The following is a 21,776-nucleotide window of genomic DNA, read 5'->3' on the forward strand; positions in this document are numbered from 1 at the left end:
AGCTCTGTGAGCATCCCTTCTTGTGATCCTCCCACATCATCCCATCCAGGGAGTGATGTTTGCTGCCTCTCTGCAGAAAAGGCTGGAGGGCCTTCTCCCCAAACTTGTACATTCTAGGGGATCTAATGGAGATTAGGACCACCTAGGCAAGGGCCCTGTGCCTCTGCACTGGGTTCTGGTCACCAGCTCCCTGACAGAGTGGCACCATTACAGTAATTTACCAAGGACTCCCTTTAGCTGTGGAAGCTTCCAGGACCCTCAGGGAGGCTACGTGGAAAAGATAACACAGTGGAGGTGTCACAGATCCTACCAAGTACCGCCTCCCTGAACATCCACTAGGTCTGCTGAGCGGAGAATCCAAGTATTTGTGCTCTAAGACTCACAGGGACTCTGGTGCTGGGTAAAGATCTGGCAGCACACCGTGCACTGTGCCTTCTCCTATCTTGGAAACAGTCCCACTCCCTCCTTAAACATGCTCCCTGTGTAGAAGAGAATGGGAAGTAGATGGCATACAGCTGTCTGTGCTGCCTCTATGCCATTCTAGGATTCCCCTCTCTCGGGGAATCCTTGGTTGCTCCTGTAAGACACCTTTCCGATTGCGCTGGGGCAGCACAAAGCAGCTAGGGTTAAGAATTGAAGCTGTCATGATCCTGAGAAAAATATAGACCACCCCCAAAATAACAACTGCTGCTTTAATTGTTTCATTCCAGCCTCAGGATTTGCATTTCTAGAATGTATCAAGTCCCTACACATTGGCATTAAAGCGGTAGGTGAACCCCAACAAGGGACAGAAGATTCAAGCAGCAAGAAAGAAAAAAAATGGTGTCTGTTGAGTTATTTGGTGCAAAATCAACTTGGTTGTTTTCCTCACTCTTTTACTAGGCTCTGAAGCAGCTGAAAAAACATCTCTTCTAAAGCTACTCTAAGCGAAATTCTGGCATGAGAATTGTCTGTCCTAGACATTTGGCACAATCAGAGGAAAGATTTGTTTTGTTTAGCACTGGTTTTATTAGTACATGCATCTAATTGAACCTTCAAAGATAATCACTTCCCTGTTGAATGACGTTGCCAGTTCAATGGGTTTCCTTCTCAGTTCTCAGCTACGCTCTTCCAGGCAAATGTAGTTGTCAGTAATGCAGTTGAGAGTTCTGTTGGGAATTCATGGCTAACAAAACAGACTAATTTTTCTGAGGTCATTTCAGAAGAAATAACTGCAGTGGTGGGAGATAGACTCATTTTGGAAATCTACTACATTTGGTGGTTTATCCATGCATTTTAGACATACAACCTCCAAAATACATGTTGGAGTGGTCATAGCCATAGTTTTGTTATTAATTAAAAATCCTTTGTATATGTATGTGTGTGTGTCACTTGGGTATTCCCCCTTCCTTCCTGTTACCCCTCAGTCACTGACAACAAAAGATGAGATGGGGTAAATCCACCAGAAAAGAAAAAAAGAAAAAAGAGAAACTTTGTCCTTTTGATCAGGAGCAGAATTTCTTTCCAAGGAAATAAAAACAACTAAGAAAACGTAGCATAAAGGGGGAGGAGGGTGGGTAGGTTAAGGCAACCTGCGGGGAAGCCTAACATGAAGCTTTCTTTCCTTCGGCTGGAATGTGCTACAATAATATTTACCCCAGCTCTTTAGAAAGAAAAAAAAAGCAAGTGCTGTCAAAACCCTGTTATTCTATGACATCTACCGGGCCAGTGCATTAATACTGATGTGTTATTTAAGAGGACATGCAAAGGAATAAAATGCTATTGACAAAGTCAGTTTTTGGTTTCCAAGCTGTAATATTGTATAGCAAGTATTGACAGGTTTAGTTGACTGGAAGGCAAAAGGGACAAAAGACTAGAAGGGTCTGTTTTGTGAGGCATCAACTCTCAATGTAACTGATTTGTCTGGCCAAAATAATGCAAAACAGGAACTCGCATTAAAAGTTCCTTTAGCTTTTGCAGTGTTTGAGGGTATCTCACTTTCTGTAGCTATACAGGCCCAAGTTTTTAAAGGAATTTAAGCATCGCTTGACTCAGTGTCGCAACACCCAACTGACTTACGAACTTAAATCTCATTTTCAGAAATGATTCAGGCACTTAGGAGTCTAAGTCCCATTGACTTTCAAGTTGAGCAACACACTATGAATGTGTGATTTCTAAAGCACACTAACATGTTGGTCCACATAAGCACCAGCAGGGTCTACATGGATCAATTAATGCTCAATGCATTAGTCTGTATTAGAAATCACACCTCTCTAATGCACATTGCCGCACCATGTAGGCAAGCCCTTAGACTCCTAAATCAGTTAGGCATTGCAGCGGGGAGCAGAGCAAGGCCTAAATACCTTTTAAAAAATTGGGCCTACAACTTTTTGGAACCCTTTTGGTGGGGTAGTTTCTATGAACATTTGTGGCAGGAATTTGGAAAAGCACATGGCCATTCTTAGGAATCTCTGTCATTCTTATTAATTTTGACGTCCTAGTATTTTCAAAGGAGTCTCTAGCATTATCTGGTTTTGGTTAATAAATTATTCAAATATTCTAGCTCCAGTGTTGCTATATGGCATTTTCTTTTATTACATTTTTCAACTTTTTTCCTGCCACGGTCAGAACTTTCTTTGAACAAATTTCACATTCTTCTCTGGTTTGGCCCTAAACCAGGATGTGAGTACCACTGGGATCTCCATACTGCCATCTTGTTGAATACTTTTCATACACATTGAGATGCTAAAAGGTGGCTCTTGGAAACAATATCTGCCGTGTGGTATGGTGCATGTGGTATATCTAGGTGTCACCCACGGGTGTTTCCCAAAATCCTCTGGATACGTCCAAAACACTGAAGGGTTTAGTTCCACTCAGTCTGCTACTTACTTCTTTCATATTTGGGAGCTGAAAATGCTCTCCATTTGTAGCTTTGTTCAGTTCCTTGGGATCTAGGCATATTTTTGGGGACTTGTTTTGTTTTTCTAATAGTGCTATTGAATTTATTGAGTCAGTTGCTTCACTGTTTCTTTTTTTGTTAAGCTGCCCTGAGCCATCTTAGCCAGCCACTGGAGGATAGTCCCACTGTAGAGGGATCCTACAGTGGAACAGAGTAGCAAGAGCACCTCCTGCACCACCCCTTCCTTCCAGGCTACCAGCACAGCAAGTATGGTTAGGTAAAAGGGGGCAGAAGTAGATACCTCTGGACATCGTCAATCCCAATTGCTGTAATGGCTGCTTGGAGACTTTGGTAGCTGACATAAATTAGAGGAGCCTTCAGACTGTTCTAATTTATGCTATAGATTGGCCTGGTGCCCGGACAACTCCAGGATTGATGAATGCAAAAGTAGGCTTAAAACCATTTTTGCATCCATTCCGTCTGCAGCTGCAGCCGCAACTAGTGTTCCTTAACCACTGCTGAGAATCTAGGCTTCAAGTGGTTTACCTTCTTTAGAATTCAATTTCTCAATGTGCCGGGGGTGGGGGGGGGAGGAGAATACTGGGGTTTCATCATGGTTTGAACAGAAATGAAGTATTATCCTTAAGGCAACTCATTTAATCAAATACTTCATCAAATTCTCCTAGTTTGTGATTTCATTAATATCTTTAGACTTCCATTGTGAAATCTTATTTCTTCACAAACTTTAGTCCCTTTTACAGGCTGAGGTTCCATAGCTACAATCAAAATAATCTCACAGACTCCAGACTTGTCCCAACTATTGGTGATTTAACTCCACTGTATTTTGATAATTTTACCTTTGGTAGCAGATTTATTCCTGATTTTCTTTGTTTTCTGACAGCACTTGGGCTCTGGTATCAAGTTTGATTGTACTGACGTGTCCATTCAGTTCACTGTCCATTCACCATATTCCTTGATATTGTCATGGATTTATATAGCTCTGCAGTTACACCACTGACTTCTGCAATTCACTTCTTCCACAAAGCTCACAAACGGTAACCTGTGTTAAAAAGAATGCTTTCACGAATTAAACAAAACTCCATTAAGACACCTTTTTTCTCTTGTTGTCATTAGGCCTCCCAGCATCTTGTACGTTGGGATTGTGCTATCTATCTTCTCTTATCTAATCTAACCATATCTATCTAGTTACTAGCCATAGTCATCAATGCAATATTTGAGCTCCTACATGGTATCTCTGTATCTTTGTAATCTCCTCAAGGCAGGAACCATATTTTCTTCTGTGGCTTATATAGCACCTATCACACCTTGTTAGTAAATAATAATCATTACAAGCCTGTCTAGAGTAAATCTGTGACACTGAAATGAAAAGTAACTGAAAAAAGATTTGACGGTTCTTGCCAAGTCAGGGCTTTGGCATGACTTTGTTTCCAACTTCTGCTATCATCCAACTCTACCATTTGCTTTCAAGAGTGACTATTGTATAATGAATAACCAGCTTACGTTTTTATGGGCCACTCCACCCACCTTAAAATGTATACTCTTGAGGTGAAACCTTGGCTGCAGTGAAGTCAATGGGAGTTTTGCCATTGACTTCTATGGGGACACGTTCTCATCCTTGGTGTATTGATTAAATAGATTAAGAAGTTTGTAAAAAGAAAAAGAGTACTTGTGGCACCTTAGAGACTAACAAATACAGACTAACACGGCTGCTACTCTGAAACCTAAGAAGTTTGTGTAGCTTAACTCATGTCATTGCCTTTGTATCCTTTTCAGAAATACTGTTGTGTAACTTCCTACACTGAAGTTTCTTTTCACTGAATCACCTCAATTAGTATTATATGTCACCAACCAACAGGACACTACACTTTCACCATGCCCAACAGGACACCAGTGCTTAAATAGTGCTGCGAGATGTCAGGACTGTAGACATGTACACCTACAGAGGATTAGAGGATTTGTGTAATAGTTTTTCTCCATGAAACCAAACAAATGGCTGGGAAAAACCCTCCTTTATATAAGAGCGGGGTGCAAATGTCAGAGATGGATTTTGAACTCTCAGAGTTTGGGGCTGTTTGATTTTTTTTTTTTATTTTGTTTTAGCCTGTTATAAAGTTAGGCATCATATGCAGAATTTGGATTTCAATTCCGGTTCAGATTACAAAACCCCTCAAATTTGGGGTGGGAATGACTAAAGCTGGGGTAACATCTATAGTTAACATTACCTGGGCATTTCTAAGGCACGTTTTCTCCATTAGATCTGTCTGCTCAAATGTTCCTGAACCTTTGTTGTACTGGAAACCTTATCTAGTTGGCCAAAACCCTTCAGCTGGCCACCTGAACATTCTACCTCCGGTGAGAGAAACCGGTGCTAGCTACAAGTATTCCTGAGCAAGGTGGTAATGAGAGCCATTTACCCATAAATTAACTTCTGGAAAATAGCAAGCTTCCCTCTTCCTCCTTTTACTCCATCATCCGGCAAATCCTTAATCACATGAGGGATATCAAGGAGGTTGCTGGTTTGGGTGGTCCCAGTCCGTTGGGCCCTGTGTGTATGAGATGGGCTGGGAGGGTTGTACTCCCCACCTCCCTTCAGGGACATGGAATGCTGTGTACTGCCTCAAACTCAGGGATAGTCCTGGGTGCTATTCTGTATTCCTGTCCTCTGTTCTCCTAATCTGGTGGTTGAATAGGTACATATATGCATATCAATCAGGAACACTTTGCAAAACTATGTTCATGTAAAATTTAAGATTTCATTTGAAAAAAATGAATATCTAGCCTTTCTGGTTGGAAAGATAACCTTTAAAATAAGACTGTGCAAAGCTGTCTTTCTGAATCTGCAGAAATGTAAAATTAAACAAAAGCTTTGCCTGGCATGAATTGCCCCCATTCTTCTGAATGGAATGTTAACTCTGAACCCAAATGATAATTTATGGCAAATTTTTCAAAGGAGACTTGTGGTGTACCTTTGAAAGTGTGCACGCATATGCAGATTTACACTTATTTATGCACATACCAAGACTGTGCATAAAACTATGGTAACTGAATGCACAAATGGTCATTTGGATGTCTGTCCATTTGTGCATGCAATTAATGTGCATGCAAATATAGATTAGCAATTGTGCCCCCTATTTTGCACAGAGTACTGATAATTTGACCTTAAATGTCAAATTTCTAAACTATTTATCTGTAGATCTGTTTAACAGAAACATCCTGCAGTTCTGGGGGAGACTGTAGTAGAGCATCATTACTGTTTTTTTGTCTCAGTTTGACCCCAGATGAATAAGAATGAACACTGTTTTCAGACTATAGTAGTATGCAACAAGCATGGTAAGGACAAATATGGTGGCACCTTTTTTTTTTATTATTTCTATGGCTTCTCTCCCTCCCCACATTCAATTGAGAAGAGCTGGAACATTGAAGTGAAAGATGTGGGGTGGGAAGTACAGGAAAGGAAATTCTGATACTGTCAGGATGAATCACAGACACGATCTCTAACACACTTCTTTCTCCAGCAGCTTGTTACAGTAAGAACAATAATTAATGTGCAGGAGGGGAAAGTGCTTGCTTTGCGGGGTGTTCCTGCATGGAGCAGGTCACAAAGGTTACATTGCATCCTGAGATGGCTTTGCTGACTTCTCATGGCTCAAGCAAAACATTGATGCTGGTGACTGACCCGATGTTCTTTGGCTGTACGTGCTGTATTTGTGTGTCCGCCTTTATTTCATACCTTACTAGTGAGGGTAAATTGCCAGGCCAACAAACATTACATATAAATTCTGAAGACCATAAGATTGAATCTAGTTTTGAAGTAGAGAAAATGTGGATCATCCTGGTTAGGTTTAAAGACCAGATGTCAGGAGGGTTTTTTTTTTTTTTGCTGCCTTTATCAGAATAATATGAGACTGGGTCACAAGAAATCTGAATATGATCTGTGTGCTGACCTATAAGACAAATAGAGCATAGCTACTGTATAGATCTCCTTGGCTTTTACTGTGCCATGCAACACCGTGACCCTAAGAGCACCCCAGTGCCAGATGGCAAGGGACTCCCTGGTACAGAGCAGTGGGTTTCAGATGGTCTGACCAGCCCAGTGTACCCCAACTCACTGTTGTCATAATGTATATCTAAAATGGATCATGTAAGGTATCATATGCAAACTGGTGACACATTCATGATTAATTTCATTGTGAAATGTATGTATTAACACTATGTGAGGAATTATGGATACTCACTAATATTATGCTTTAAAGTCTGTGACCAAACAAAGATGGAAACAGGTTTTCCCCCAGAGAGGAGGGAAGGCAGCTATCTATCTGTCTCCAGTGAAATTAAGGAAGGTGGGACCAGAAAAAATGGAAGCCCCATTAACATATACAAATCAGCAGAGGGGTGGGAAGTCCACAGGAAGATAAGAATAGTATCCTGAGTCTGGGGACAATACAGTGAATACAAGAAGAAGCCATCTTGACATCCATCACAGGACAGACACAAGGAGCCAGAGCTCTTGCAAGCTGAGAAAGATGGGCCCTTCGTCCAAAGGGGTTGAAGTCCCTGGGAACTGAATATATGTGAGAAACCTGCTTAGGCAAAGATCTTTCACCTAGGAAGACCAGGGAAACCAGCACCTTGTACTTATGAAGGTCCTGACTCAGAGAAAGTCGGCCACGATTGGATGTAAAAAGATTAGCGAGAAATCTACCTTGAACCAAGGCTGTAGTTTGTTGAGTCTTCACCACTAGAAAACATATTTTATTTTTATGTGCTTGTAACCATTTTGTCTGTATTCTTTGCACTTGATCTCACTGAAAACCTATCTCTTTTTGTTAAGTAAACCATTTTACTTTTAATCTAAACCAACCCAGTGCTGTGTTTGAACTGAAGTGATTGTTAACTCCACTTAAAGTAATAAGCTGTGCTTATATCTCTTTAGAGGAGCAATGACCTTTATTTGCTTCTCTGGGTATTCCAGGAGAGGGCTGAGCCACTTCAGGGCAGATGATTTTGGGAGAATTCGGGACTGGGGGTGTGTTGGGGTCACCCTAAAAGTAGTAACCAAAGACTGGTGGAGACAAGAGTGGGGCTATTGTGTTGTAGGCAGGCTGCTGGGGTCAGAGCATTGAATCAGGGTTGCTCAACACACAGACACTTGGTGCGTACTTGTATGCTAGCTGGGAGCATCCAGACATGAAGCTACATCTGCAGAGCATTTTAAGATATTTGGGATTACAGGACAAGTGGTGATACCACCTCTAACTGGTCTTAATCACACTCCAAATTGTGACAAACACTTGTTGGAAGGTTAAGTGTCGTATGATTCTTCAGCTGCACAATCCACCTCTTGCTGCCGAGTTGTGCTCCAGAATATAAGCCTTCATTGCTGATATTGTTAAACTCCTAGCCCTTGCATTTGTGAAGAAACTTTCCAAACACATATGAGTGTAAAATGATGCAGTCTTGTCTGCCCAAGTTTGCAGTCAAATCTTAAATAAGAGTTCTGAGTGGGGTGAACTTCCCTCATTACCCATGGAATGTTGTCTTTGAAATCTGGTGGCATAAAAATGGTTAAATATTTTCCTTCTGATCATTTTAGCAAAAACATCCAGCTAAATTGCTTGTCCAGCAATCCCCAACTTAGTTAACTTAAAGTTAAATCCATGCTTGTATGTTTTGCTGAATTGGGTCCTGACTTTCAGAAGTATTCAGCACTCGCAACTCCAGTTGAAATCAGTGGGAGCTGTATCTCTTTGCATCAAGCCATTATTGTATGAACTGTAATAAAAATGCAGATTTCAAGGGATAACTCTGCACCTGGCTGTGTTATTTAACAGGCATTGAGAAATGACAGAGCTTTTTGCACATCCTGGAGCAGAGGGAGATGTGGGGTTTTATAAGACACATGGCTTCAGGACTTTAATCCCTAAGAAGAATGGCCCTAAAACATGCTGCTAGGAGGGCCTTATAGTTGTTGCTGAAAGGAATTTATACATAAAGAAATAGACAAAGCAGTCAGACCCGGTATAATAGACACATGGGCATGACATCGCTGCATTTAAAGCATGTGCTTTGGATCAGCAGCCTACTTAAATGGAGCCCTTTGAGTTGTGAGGCTGGGAACACTGCTCTGAAAACCAAAGGCTGGTAACCTGATTTCCAGTTTCTTTCCTTTCTTGGGAGGAAGAAAAGCAGTGAGCATTCAAGTGTTTACCAACAACTGTCAGTGTCACCTTCTCCTGCAGTGTCCATGCAGGAATCATTGGTTCAGGATTTGGGCTGATTACCCTTCATGCAGTGCTTGGCACGTTTCAGAGAGGTGATAGAGATCTCTCTTTTTTCAGCGTATGTTGTAAGTCAGTGATCCTCAACCTGTGGTACAAAAAGCCAGTGATACATCAGGCTTTGGTGACTGGTACATTAAGCTACAACTCTCTACCTTAATGATAAGCCTGTCTCTTGTGTATCAGAGCTATGGCACAGCCCATCTCCTCTTCAGTGGTGTGTGGTCAAACCTGTAATGGAGCTAAGGCAGCTCTAAGACTGGGCTTTGGAGCATCCTAGACCTGATTGCAGATTAGAGCTCACACAGTCGAATACTAGGCTAAATTCAAGTGCCCTGCTGTCAGGGAACACACAGCAGAGCAGCACAGCCTTAAAGGTGAGTGCCACTGGGATGGAATAGAGAGTGGCCAGGATGTGCATCTCTGGAGCCGTCAGTGGAGATTAAAGCAGTTCTTACTCAGAAAACCCTCCAGGAAAGTCAGGCACTGGTGGTGCCACCAGCCTTCACTCAGCTGAAGCCCTCTGGGTACAACTGACTGCACCAGCAAGAGAGTTCATGATATTTGACCAGGGTTAATAAACACTTGTGAGAAGTAGAGAAATGGGGGGAGAGTGTGCAGTTTCCATGAACTGCACACTTCCATGAAGTTCTTGCAAGACCCATGAATCCTTTTAAAATGCCAGCATGATCTGTACTTGTTTTTCATAAGAATCTCGGATACTTTAGAACTGAAGAGACGTAATCAATGGCCATTTTATAGTCCCTCTGCAGCATACTGTACCTTGTACTTTAACTCATGGTAGTAGTTTCAGAAAAGTAAATCTACAAAGATTAATCCACAAACTTGAGTTGTAATCAATACATTTTAGGGATTTCTTGTTGTTGTTCTGCAGGTCCTGGTTGCTAAATCTCCCGTTGCTCCATTCTCAGCTTTCTTCTACACCATTGAAAATTCTGGTCTGGTTCTTCAAGGTAAGATCACAAATTGTTTTACCAATGGGTGTTTTAAGTAGGCTGAAGGCAGGAAACACTGTGATTGTTTAAAATAGTGCCTTGATAACTAATTAAAATAATGTATTAGAGCAAGCTGGCTGACAAACACACTCCCACTGCTCCTTTCGTTGTACTGTCTTGAATTATACTGTATTGGGTTGCTGCGTATTTCCATATATCTGAGAGCAAATGAGCCGTGAAGCAATTAATCAAGTCTCCCAGTTTTCATTCAAGGTAAAACCAAATTATTCTGGTAGCATCTCTCCAGTAGGTATACTTCTCCTGGAGAAACATACATGTCTTGAAATATGATAAAAATATGCAATATTATATTGTCCCCTCGTAGCCATTAGACTGAGACCAATAAAAACACAGGAAATCATTATCACTCTCCTTTCTTATACATGTCTTGTGATTACCTTAAGGTGAAGACCATCTGGCCATAAATACACCTATGATTCTGTATAATAGGGAGTGGTCTACTCATTTGTTGATATGTTTAAAAAAGTGGACTCACCGTACTGAATCCATGTTTTGGTGAACTGGTCTTGGTTGATTTCCACCCATTTTCCTAATTGATCCAAATTACCAGAATAAATTCTTAAGGTAGACCTATCGGTGCCTGCCCCTCCCATTCAGATGTATGCAATCTGACCTGCTATGGAGCAGATATTGTTTAAAAACCTCAGTCTCACAATTCCTCAGTCTTCAGTGGCTGGGAAATCACTGGTCTAGCTGATCCTATGAAACAGTGTAAGCCTTGTATTTAACTACATACCAAAAAGCCATACTCCCAGACTCAATGGTGTGTTTATCTATGGCTGGATTCTGCTAGGATAGGCTTGGATCTGTGGCAACTTAAATTGTAAGCTCTTTGGAGAAGGGGCTATCTTTTTGTTTGGTCTTTTTACAGAACCTCGCACTGTGTTTTCCTGGTCCATGACTGGGGCTTGTAGGTTCTACTTATGTTAATACAAATAATAATAGCAATTTACAATGGTCAGAGAAAAAGGGTACTCAGATGATTTTCAATGCAATGTATCCATTTTTGTTTGTTTGACTCAGTTGTGTGCTTGTTTGTGGGGTCCACTAGTTGCTCTCTAAACAGTTGGACACTATATCCAATGCATTCTTACTGATGTTGAAAGCTTAATCTGCCTCATTTGGTATCAGTAACCTAAACAGGCTACAGAAGTCAGGAACAATTTTCTTTACTTTAAGTGGAGTAGGCTAGTAGGGGTGGGTATGGATATTTTTAGATGCAGCCCAGAGTAAAAGAAAGGGCTATTTTATGTCTGTCCCAAACATCTTCATAGTTCTGGAGGATCATTCTAACCATAATTAGCAAAGTGGACCCATCTCCTGATGTATCTATCCCCAGACACTAACACTGAAAATCATTCCTTCCCAAAGGTCTCTTCTGTCAGAACATGGAAGTGTTTGTCTGATGAATATTTTTGTTTGTTTGAGTCCACTTTCTTCAACCGGGAGTACAGGTTCCCCACTGATTGGATTCTGCCCTTTCAGAGGAACAAATTGGCTTGGTCATTTACCATGATCGTGGAGTAGGAGCCTCTTATAGCTGGCTTTTAGACTGCATTGTTGCAGGGAGATGGTAGTTGCTTTTTGCACTTTATTGTTTGTCTCCAGGTGTACAATGTTAAATCACTTTTTTTTTTAAAGGAGGATAAAAGATAAACCCAGATTAATCTAAACAAATCCTTTGTCATACATTCTTTACACATCTCAAAAGCAGTTTGAAACTCATATTTATTTTATCCACATATTAGATTTTGACCAGGCAGTTATAATTTCAGATCCTTGTTTGTTTGTTTGTTATTTTCCCTTTCTTATTGCTGTGGAAAGTTGACTTTAATTAAAGATAGGGAGGAAAACAAGGTCCTGTTTTCCCTAGTAATTTGCCACAGTCTATTCCATTTAGTAGTTAACCTCCTAACCAGAGACCAGACTCCAGTGTCTGAACCTTAGATGTCACAGGACTCAATCTGAGTCTGTGCTTTTATGTAATCCACCTCTGTTCTTCTCGGTTCTTTTTAATGAGTTCAGTGTTATTGAGAAATGGCGTCTAAGCACTAAGGCCCTGTTTACACTTACTTACACTTGTGAGCACTTTCTCAGATGAGTAGAGTCTCATTTACTTGAATGGGGTTACTCCTGTGAGTGAGTGTTCTACATTCAGCCCCCAAATTACTATTATTATTGTTGTTGTTTCGTTTATTCTGTTCTGAGCACCAAAAATGGGCTTGTTACTGCTCAAAACACAGAGGAAGGAGTGTAACAAAACATTTGGAAATGCTGAGTGTCAGATAGGAGGATACCTAACCTGCTAGCCAAGAGGTAACTGGGTATCTAGTACAAGGGGAGACCAGGTTTCTGCCTGAAAAGTGCCTGGAAACTATGGGAGAGGTAGAACCTGTGCTTCTTTCTGAAGAGAGGCCAGATGCTGAGTAATGGGTGACAGGCAGCTAACTGAGGCATGTCTGGCGAGAGATGGTACCTGTGCTGCTGGCTGAAAGGCAACTTACTGCTAACAAATGGAATCTATCCCATAGGCTGATAGCAGAGGCAGCTTTTCCATTTAGTCTTTGTTGTGCACGGCAGTCGGTGTCAGGAAGGGGAGCACATTCAGGGCGTCTGACAAGAGAACAAGGGGATGAGTGTGGGAACTGGTGAGAAACAGCAGCTGTCTGAAATGAAATGCCCAGGATTCTTTCCTCTAACTGTGGGGGTCCCATCATTAGTCTATTAACCAAGAGGCCATAAACAAATTGACATTGAAAATGTACCTGGAAACTCCTTGATTATAAAGGAGGAGGGGGGAATAAAAGACAAAGTGAAAGTTTGATTTAACAGCTCCACAAGCAATTCCCATTGCCGCCTCTGAGGGATTAGGATATGTGAAACGGGCTAAAAGCAGGAGGAGCTTTTCCCCGCTTTGTTCCATGGACCAGAGGATAATAAATAGCAGGAGAGGCGGTGCAGCTAGTTAGGGATTTCACAGGCTGCTATTTGATGCAGTTTAAGGATCTCTTCTGCTATTGTTGCAATTAAAATGGAAAGCGGAACTGTTCTCCATTTGCAAAAGTCTCCAGCGTCCTTAGGAAAAGAGGGCTGAGAGCAAATGGCTATTAACATGGTAATGCTGCCCATTCGGAGGAGTGCATCAAAATCCTCTTTGTTGATGTAAATTGCTGCTCTGTTTGCCCGGTCTCTTTGGATCTCATGGCCTCAGTATAAGCACAGAAAATTGTTCAGAGAGACTCTAATGAAGGAAAAACCACACCTCTTATATCATTTGAGAAGAGCTCCAAGCTGCCCAAGGTCACTGCAGAGAGAAACTTCGCTGCCTTTGTAAACTTGAAGCATTCAGGTTTGAAAAGAATCCAGTTATTCTCTCCTTTTATTCCTGTTTTCAATCTAAAGAAATGCAACTTGACAATTGGAAAACAAGGATGACTAGTCAGAGGCTTAACCAAGGAAGCCAGTCTTCAGCCATCCTCATCCTCAACTTAAAATATGGTGTGTAGGTGTGGATGTGTGTGTGCATTGGGGGGGCGGGGGACTCAGAAAAACCCTATTAGTTTTATGATATAATGTAATGTAGATCCCTCATGAGTCTGAACTTTGACTCCAAAATCCAGTCCTAGCTGCAGATCAAACAGCCTTTACTTAAATAATCAGACAAACCAAAAACCTGGATCTGAACATCCCAAAAATGTTCAAGTTTTTGAAATCTGGATCCAAATTGTATTGCTTGCGTCCCTCTACCACCTCTCCACCCCCACCCCGCCCAAATGCAACATAAAATTGCAGTTAAAGTGAGGAAAGTGACTCACTTAAAAAGAAAAATAACAGTAATAATAATGACACAAGATTCCTTATTTATATGTATTCCCTGCCAATGATTTCAGATCTACTAGACTAAGTATGTAAGTCAAAAGATTATTTTTCTAACCGTTAGTGGGATAAACTCCTCCTGGCATCAGAAAATTGAGTTCTTTCAGAGTGACACGCCAGTTCTGGTAACTATTGCAGTCAGTGATTACCTGACAATTCTGTTTCTGATGCCTGAGTCAGAATAGACTCCAGCTCGCTCTCCCATAGTTGTGAGGTTTCAATGGCGCTAAATGGAACAAACATTTGTTTATGTCTGTAAAGTTGGTAGATGTGACTCAGCCACATGTACACAACCAGGAAGAAGATAAGTTGAATCAGAGGATGTCAGTTTTAGGTTGTATACTGTATACATCTCTGACTATAATTATTTGAGAACAACATTCTGAGAGATATGTTGGACTCTCTATTATGGTAGCGTTAGTACAGATTCTACTGCCTGTGAAATTGTCTCTCTCCTCCCACCTCAACCAAGTATCCTCTCTGTTAGTGAGAGGACAGTACTTAAAAGAATGACTGGGCAGAACGATGGCCATTTGCACAAACACCTTCTTTCTTCATCCCCAAAGGATAAACCTACTGTGATTTTTCACTGAATCCTAGTACCAGGTGATTTACCCCAGTGCTTAGTGAAATAATTCACTCTTTATAAGAGGTACCAAAACACAAAGCAATAATATTTATGCGTGAAATGGGAGTTGGTATGAGAAATTACTTCTTTGGGGTTTTTTAGATTCATAGAGTTTAAGGCCAGAAGGGACCATTAGATCATCTAGTCTGACTCCTGTATAAAACAAGCCATAGAATTTCACTCAGTAACCCCCGTATTGAGCCCAATAACTTGTGCTTGGCTAAAGCATCTCTTCTAGAAAAGCATCTAGTCTTGATTTGAAGACATCAAGAAATGGAGAATCCACCACTTCCCTGGGCCATGTATTCCAATAGTGAATCACACTCACGGTTAAACACTTGTGTTTTATTTCTCATTTGAATTTGTCTGGCTTCAGCTTCCAGCCATTGGCTGTGCCTTTGTCCACTAGATTAAAAAGCCATTTAGAGTTACTGCAGAGTTGCTCAGGTGTACATGAGATCACTGAGTCTATGTTTTATTCTTTAATTTTAAAAAGCTGTAATTTTACTGCGATTGGGGGTCAACACTCTCCCCCTCGTGCAGACTGATTCCCCTCACTCCCTGATACTGAATACACTGATAAGGTTCCCTGTACTGCCATGTGACAGGTTTTGACTTCTGGGACCACAGGAGTGCGGAGCATTGTAGAAGTGATGATTGATTCTTGAGGGGATTGTAACATCCTGACTTCCCCCTCCACCCCACTCGCCCATCCTTTTAGCAGGTGTTGTGGAACGTTAAGTATGTTGTGTGTCACGAGTTACTGGGACAGGTGACTTGTGGCTTGTAGAGATAAGGGATGTGTGATTCTCTTGGGAGGGAGAATTTAGGGTACAGGTTGAACAGATCGGAGGGAGTGCAGGGTGGCAGTTTTCCACAGGTGGAACAATGATTGACACCGATAAATAAAATAAAGGGGATATGCAAAGTATGGAAATATTGGGCATCAGAAAGAAATGTGGAGGAGCCTACAAGCAAGGAACTAGATTCTGATTGCATTTCAGAGCCATTGTTTTTCCTACAGCAATGCCTCCAGCTTTTGCATCTGGGGAATCAAGTGTTAGCACTGAAAACAGTTTTCATCTTCCTCCACTACCCTGCTCCCTAAAGAACTCACCAGAAGGCAGAGGTGAAAGTAAGCCAGTACACCTCGGTATGGCGTACCGGCAAGAGCCAGTGCACTGTACTGGGGTAGCCCGGCTTCCCCAGGGGGCAGTTTAAAGGGCCTGGGGCTCTCAGCCGTGGCTGGAGCCCCAGGCCCTTTAAATTGCCTCCAGAGCCCCGCGGCTGGAGCCCTGGGATAGCGGCTGCGGGGCTCCGGCAGCTATTTAAAGGACCTGGGGCTCCCCTGCTTCTACCACCCCGGCCCTTTAAATAGCTGCTGGAGCCCCACCGCCGCTGCTCCAGGGGCTATTTAAAGGATCGGGGCAGTAGAAGCAGGGGAGCCGCAGGCCCTTTAAATAGCCCCCAGAGCCCTGAGGTAGTGGGGGCTCCAGGGGCTATTTAAAGGGCCAGGGCTCCAGCTGCCTCTGCCACCCTGGTCCTTTAAATAGCCGCTGGAGCCCCGCTACTTTCCCAGGGCCCCAGCGGCTAATTAAAGGACCGGGGCAGTAGAAGCAGGGGAGCCCCGTGCTGCTGCTGCTACCCCGGTGGGGGAGGGGCGAAAGGAGGAGGAGAAGGTGGGGGCACTTACCTTACAGGGTGGGCTGGGGCTGGTTCTGACCCCCTCAGCCCCGCCCCTTCCACCCTAGGCCCCACCCTTCCGAGGGCCAGAGCTGGCCCCAACATACCGGTAAGTCACTCGACTTACTTTCACCCCTGCCAGAAGGCCACCCACTCAGCCATGGCATTCTGTGGCACATAGGTCACACCAGGATGCCTGTTCATCTTGGCATGCTGTGAGAGACTGATTGAAATAGCAGGGAAAGTTGTAAGGGAGAAGGTACGTTAACAGAGCTGTTGTGGGGACTTCAGGACTGGCCTAACTGGGCTGTTGCAAGTCAGGACTGAGATGTTTGGCAGTACCAGAAGCTTGTACAGCCCCTGTCTACACGCTAGCCAGTACTTTTTTTCATTACTGCCAAATACTCGTACTTTATTCTTAAGTATCTAGAGATACTTCATGGTGAAGAATCCCAGAGGCTTCTGGAGAAAAGGGAATAAAGAAACTGAAATTATGGCTTGGGTTTAAAATGTAATGCTTCACTGGCTGGGGAATCATTAATGAACATTCACTAAAAGCACATTTTAAAATGTCTTGGAAATGTGTCCTCAGTGATAGACAGAATATGTCTGTGTCTGTTTATCAGTGTTCTTAAATGTGGGTTTTTTTTAGTTCATACATGTAAAGCTATATCTAGGAAAGGTGCTTTTGTATTGGTCTAATAGAGTAGACTCTAGTAGAGTGTATGAGTTCCTCTCTTTGTCATTCAGCACATGGTGCAAAATAAGATGCTTTTTTAAAAGGAAACTTTTCATTAATGTTACCAGACTTTCCTTGTGCTTCTCCTGTCCTTTCTCAGAGATGACCACCTTACTGTCTTCTCAGATACAAAATGTCTATGAGCACCTCTAGACTTCTTCCTTAGAATTCTAACCTTTCCCCTTGGAACTATGTTATAGGGGCCATCCATTATTTCCCATAACATTTTCTAAATATAGAGCTAGTAACTTGCAAGACCCTTTTGAATCAGTCAGCAGAGCCCATGAAAACTTGGATTAGGTATAAGTAGTGGAGCAGAATTCCTGGAGAATACCTTTAAGAGGACAGTATGCGTATTAAACAGAGGGATATATCAGGCCTGTGTCTCCATTCCATTTTTTGTTCTGTTTTGTATTTTTAATGTGTAGGTGGCTGAAGTGCTCATAAAGTGAGGGACTGACTGCTGTCAACTCCAAACCTGTCCTGGAGTACTCACTCTTAATCCAATCATGCAGCCCCACATTGTTCTGACAATGGACTTCATTCCTGATCTTCAGCATCCCAGGTTTATCCCAGTCCTGACCCTCCCATTTATCTTTGCTAATATACCTATGTCCTATGCTTCAGTGCACCACTTGCTGTGCCAGGCCTCCGAGGGCTCCACACAATCCTACCAGTGATCTCAAACCTGACCTTCAGCAGCCCATATTTATACCAGTACTGCACTCCCGCTCTCACAGCTCTGCCAATGCACATCAGTCCCAGCCTACAGCATCTTCTGCTTACTCCAGTCCTAGGACCTCAGATACTACTTCAGTCTGAACTTCAGTCTGACTCTGCAGCAAACTAAAAAAAATGTCAAATGATTTGGAACTGTCAACTTTTGCCGCAACCTTTGTATCATGTGTTCTTTATCAGGTATGTGTCAGTGTGGCTCATGCTGTAGGTGCACATGTTCCTCATGTATGCAAGACTAGAATTTTTTTTGAATAACAGTATCCATGCCACCCTCCTTCATAGAATCATAGAATCTCAGGGTTGGAAGGGACCTCAGGAGGTCATCTAGTCCAACCCCCTGCTCGAAGCAGGACCTAATCCCCAACTAAATCATCCCAGCCAGGGCTTTATCAAGCCTGACCTTAAAAACCGCTAAGGAAGGAGATTTCACCACCTCCCTCGGTAACCCATTCCAGTGCTTCACCACCCTCCTAGTGAAAAAGTTTTTCCTAATATCCAACCTAAACCTCCCCCACTGCAGCTTGAGACCATTACTCCTTGTTCTGTCATCTGGTACTACTGAGAACAGTCTAGATCCATCCTCTTTGGAACCTCCTTTCAGGTAGTTGAAAGCAACTATCAAATCCCCCCTCATTCTTCTCTTCTGCAGACTAAATAATCCCAGTTCCCTCAGCCTCTCCTCATAAATCATGTGCTCCAGCCCCCTAATCACTTTTGTTGCCCTCCGCTGCCCTCCTTCCCTGTCCCCTCTTCCAGCACCCTTCGCACAAGAGTCTGTTGCAAACAGAAGTGGCCTTCTTGCTTTGTCTAGGAGCTATAGGAGAGGTTCCATCAGAGTTCAGGGGAAGAGGTGTCTATTCCCAGCATTTCCTCATTCCAAAGAAGAAAGAGGGTCTTTGTCCTATCCTACACCTGAGGAGACTCAACAAATACATATACCATCTCTGGTTCAGAATGGTAACAGTTCCCTCCATCCTTCCATGTCTCCAAACTCAAGACTGGTTCACAGCTCTTGACTTATGCATACTTCCATATAGCCATGTACGTGACCCATAAGAAACCCCTGTGATTCACAGTGGAGCCCAAATATTGCCACAATAGGATTCTGCTCTTTGGGTGCTCCATGGCACGGAGAGTATTCAGAAAATGCCAAGCCATAGTGGCATTGTAGTTAAGGAGGCAGGGAATTCCATGTCTAGTTGTACCTGGAAGACTGACTGATCAGGGGCAGGTCCCAAAAGGAGACTGCAACAGCTTTGGAATAGGTCCTTTCCCTGTTCCCTCAACTTGAATCCCTTCTGAATTACATATAACCATCCCTTACACCCTCTCATAGATAAAGTTCATAGGCGCTATGATTGACTCAAAATCCACCAGAGCCTGTCTGCCACAGGACAGATTCTGATCTCAATGGCAAACAGACTAAAATCAAATTCAATGAATTCATGCATATGTATCTGGGACTTTTAGGCCACATGTCAGCATGTACATACATGGCACTGCTTACCAGACTTCACCATCAGCCCTCACAATTATATATATGCTCTGTCCAGACACCGTATGAACAGTCATACGTAGTGGAAGTCAATGAATGGCTACGCAGGTGGTGTCGGAGAGAAGGCTTTGGATTCTTCAACCATGGGATGGTGTTCCAAGAAGGAGGAGTGCTAGGCAGAGATGGGCTCCACTTAACGAAGAGAGGGAAGAGCATCTTCGCGAGCAGGCTGGCTAACCTAGTGAGGAGGGCTTTAAACTAGGTTCACCGGGGGAAGGAGACCAAAGCCCTGAGGTAAGTGGGAAAGCGGGATACCGGGAGGAAGCACAGGCAGGAATGTCTGTGAGGGGAGGGCTCCTGCCTCATACTGGGAATGAGGGGCGATCAACAGGTTATCTCAAGTGCTTATATACAAATGCACAAAGCCTTGGAAACAAGCAGGGAGAACTGGAGGTCCTGGTGATGTCAAGGAACTATGACGTGATCGGAATAACAGAGACTTGGTGGGATAACTCACATGACTGGAGTACTGTCATGGATGGTTATAAACTGTTCAGGAAGGACAGGCAGGGCAGAAAAGGTGGGGGAGTAGCACTGAATGTAAGGGAGCAGTATGACTGCTCAGAGCTCCGGTACAAAACTGCAGAAAAACCTGAGTGTCTCTGGATTAAGTTTAGAAGTGTGTGCAACAAGAGTGATGTAGTGGTGGGAGTCTGCTATAGACCACCGGACCAGGGGGATGAGGTAAATGAGGCTTTCTTCTGGCAGCTCACGGAAGCTACTAGATCGCATGCCCTGATTCTCATGGGTGACTTTAATTTTCCTGATATCTGCTGGGAGAGCAATACAGCGGTGCATAGACAATCCAGGAAGTTTTTGGAAAGCGTAGGGGATAATTTCCTGGCGCAAGTGCTAGAGGAGCCAACTAGGGGGGGCGCTTTTCTTGACCTGCTGCTCACAAACCGGGTAGAATTAGTGGGGGAAGCAAAAGTGGATGGGAATCTGGGAGGCAGTGACCATGAGTTGGTTGAGTTCAGGATCCTGACGCAGGGAAGAAAGGTAAGCAGCAGGATACGGACCCTGGACTTCAGGAAAGCAGACTTCGACTCCCTCAGGGAACGGATGGCCAGGATCCCCTGGGGGACTAACTTGAAGGGGAAAGGAGTCCAGGAGAGCTGGCTGTATTCCAAGGAATCCCTGTTGAGGTTACAGGGACAAACCATCCCAATGAGTCGAAAGAATAGTAAATATGGCAGGCGACCAGCTTGGCTTAATGGTGAAATCTTAGCGGATCTTAAACATAAAAAAGAAGCTTACAAGAAGTGGAAGGTTGGACATATGACCAGGGAAGAGTATAAAAATATTGCTCGGGCATGTAGGAATGTTATCAGGAGGGCCAAATCGCACCTGGAGCTGCAGCTAGCCAGAGATGTCAAGAGTAACAAGAAGGGTTTCTTCAGGTATGTTGGCAACAAGAAGAAAGCCAAGGAATGTGTGGGCCCCTTACTGAATGAGGGAGGCAACCTAGTGACAGAGGATGTGGAAAAAGCTAATGTACTCAATGCTTTTTTTGCCTCTGTTTTCACTAACAAGGTCAGCTCCCAGACTGCTGCACTGGGCATCACAAAATGCGGAAGAGATGGCCAGCCCTCTGTGGAGATAGAGGTGGTTAGGGACTATTTAGAAAAGCTGGACGTGCACAAGTCCATGGGGCCGGACGAGTTGCATCCGAGAGTGCTGAAGGAATTGGCGGCTGTGATTGCAGAGCCATTGGCCATTATCTTTGAAAACTCGTGGCAAACCGGGGAAGTCCCGGATGACTGGAAAAAGGCTAATGTAGTGCCAATCTTTAAAAAAGGGAAGAAGGAGGATCCTGGGAACTACAGGCCAGTCAGCCTCACTTCAGTCCCTGGAAAAATCATGGAGCAGGTCCTCAAAGAATCAATCCTGAAGCACTTGCATGAGAGGAAAGTGATCAGGAACAGCCAGCATGGATTCACCAAGGGAAGGTCATGCCTGACTAATCTAATCGCCTTTTATGATGAGATTACTGGTTCTGTGGATGAAGGGAAAGCAGTGGATGTATTGTTTCTTGACTTTAGCAAAGCTTTTGACACGGTCTCCCACAGTATTCTTGTCAGCAAGTTAAGGAAGTATGGGCTGGATGAATGCACTACAAGGTGGGTAGAAAGCTGGTTAGATTGTCGGGCTCAACGGGTAGTGATCAATGGCTCCATGTCTAGTTGGCAGCCGGTGTCAAGTGGAGTGCCCCAGGGGTCGGTCCTGGGGCCGGTTTTGTTCAATATCTTCATAAATGATCTGGAGGATGGTGTGGATTGCACTCTCAGCAAATTTGCGGATGATACTGAACTGGGAGGAGTGGTCGATACGCTGGAGGGGAGG

The 21,776-nt window shown here is 43.3% G+C and overlaps 1 protein-coding gene across 4 annotated transcripts in view; it reads left to right on the forward strand.

The window, feature by feature from the left end:
• Window positions 1-21,776, forward strand: part of RAD51B (RAD51 paralog B) — a 713,517-nt gene that overhangs the window by 512,844 nt on the left and 178,897 nt on the right. For 3 of the 4 annotated variants that reach the window (XM_084631236.1, XM_084631237.1, XM_084631238.1), the window contains exon 10: window positions 10,073-10,151. The exons of the other annotated variant lie outside the window; for it this stretch is intronic. In XM_084631236.1, coding sequence (XP_084487362.1) covers window positions 10,073-10,151 — 79 coding nt within the window. The remainder of the gene's footprint in view (window positions 1-10,072; window positions 10,152-21,776) is intronic. 4 annotated transcript variants of the gene reach the window in all.

Source organism: Lepidochelys olivacea (assembly GCF_965140295.1).
Source record: "Lepidochelys olivacea isolate rLepOli2 genome assembly, chromosome: 6".
Lineage (NCBI taxonomy): Eukaryota > Metazoa > Chordata > Testudines > Cheloniidae > Lepidochelys > Lepidochelys olivacea.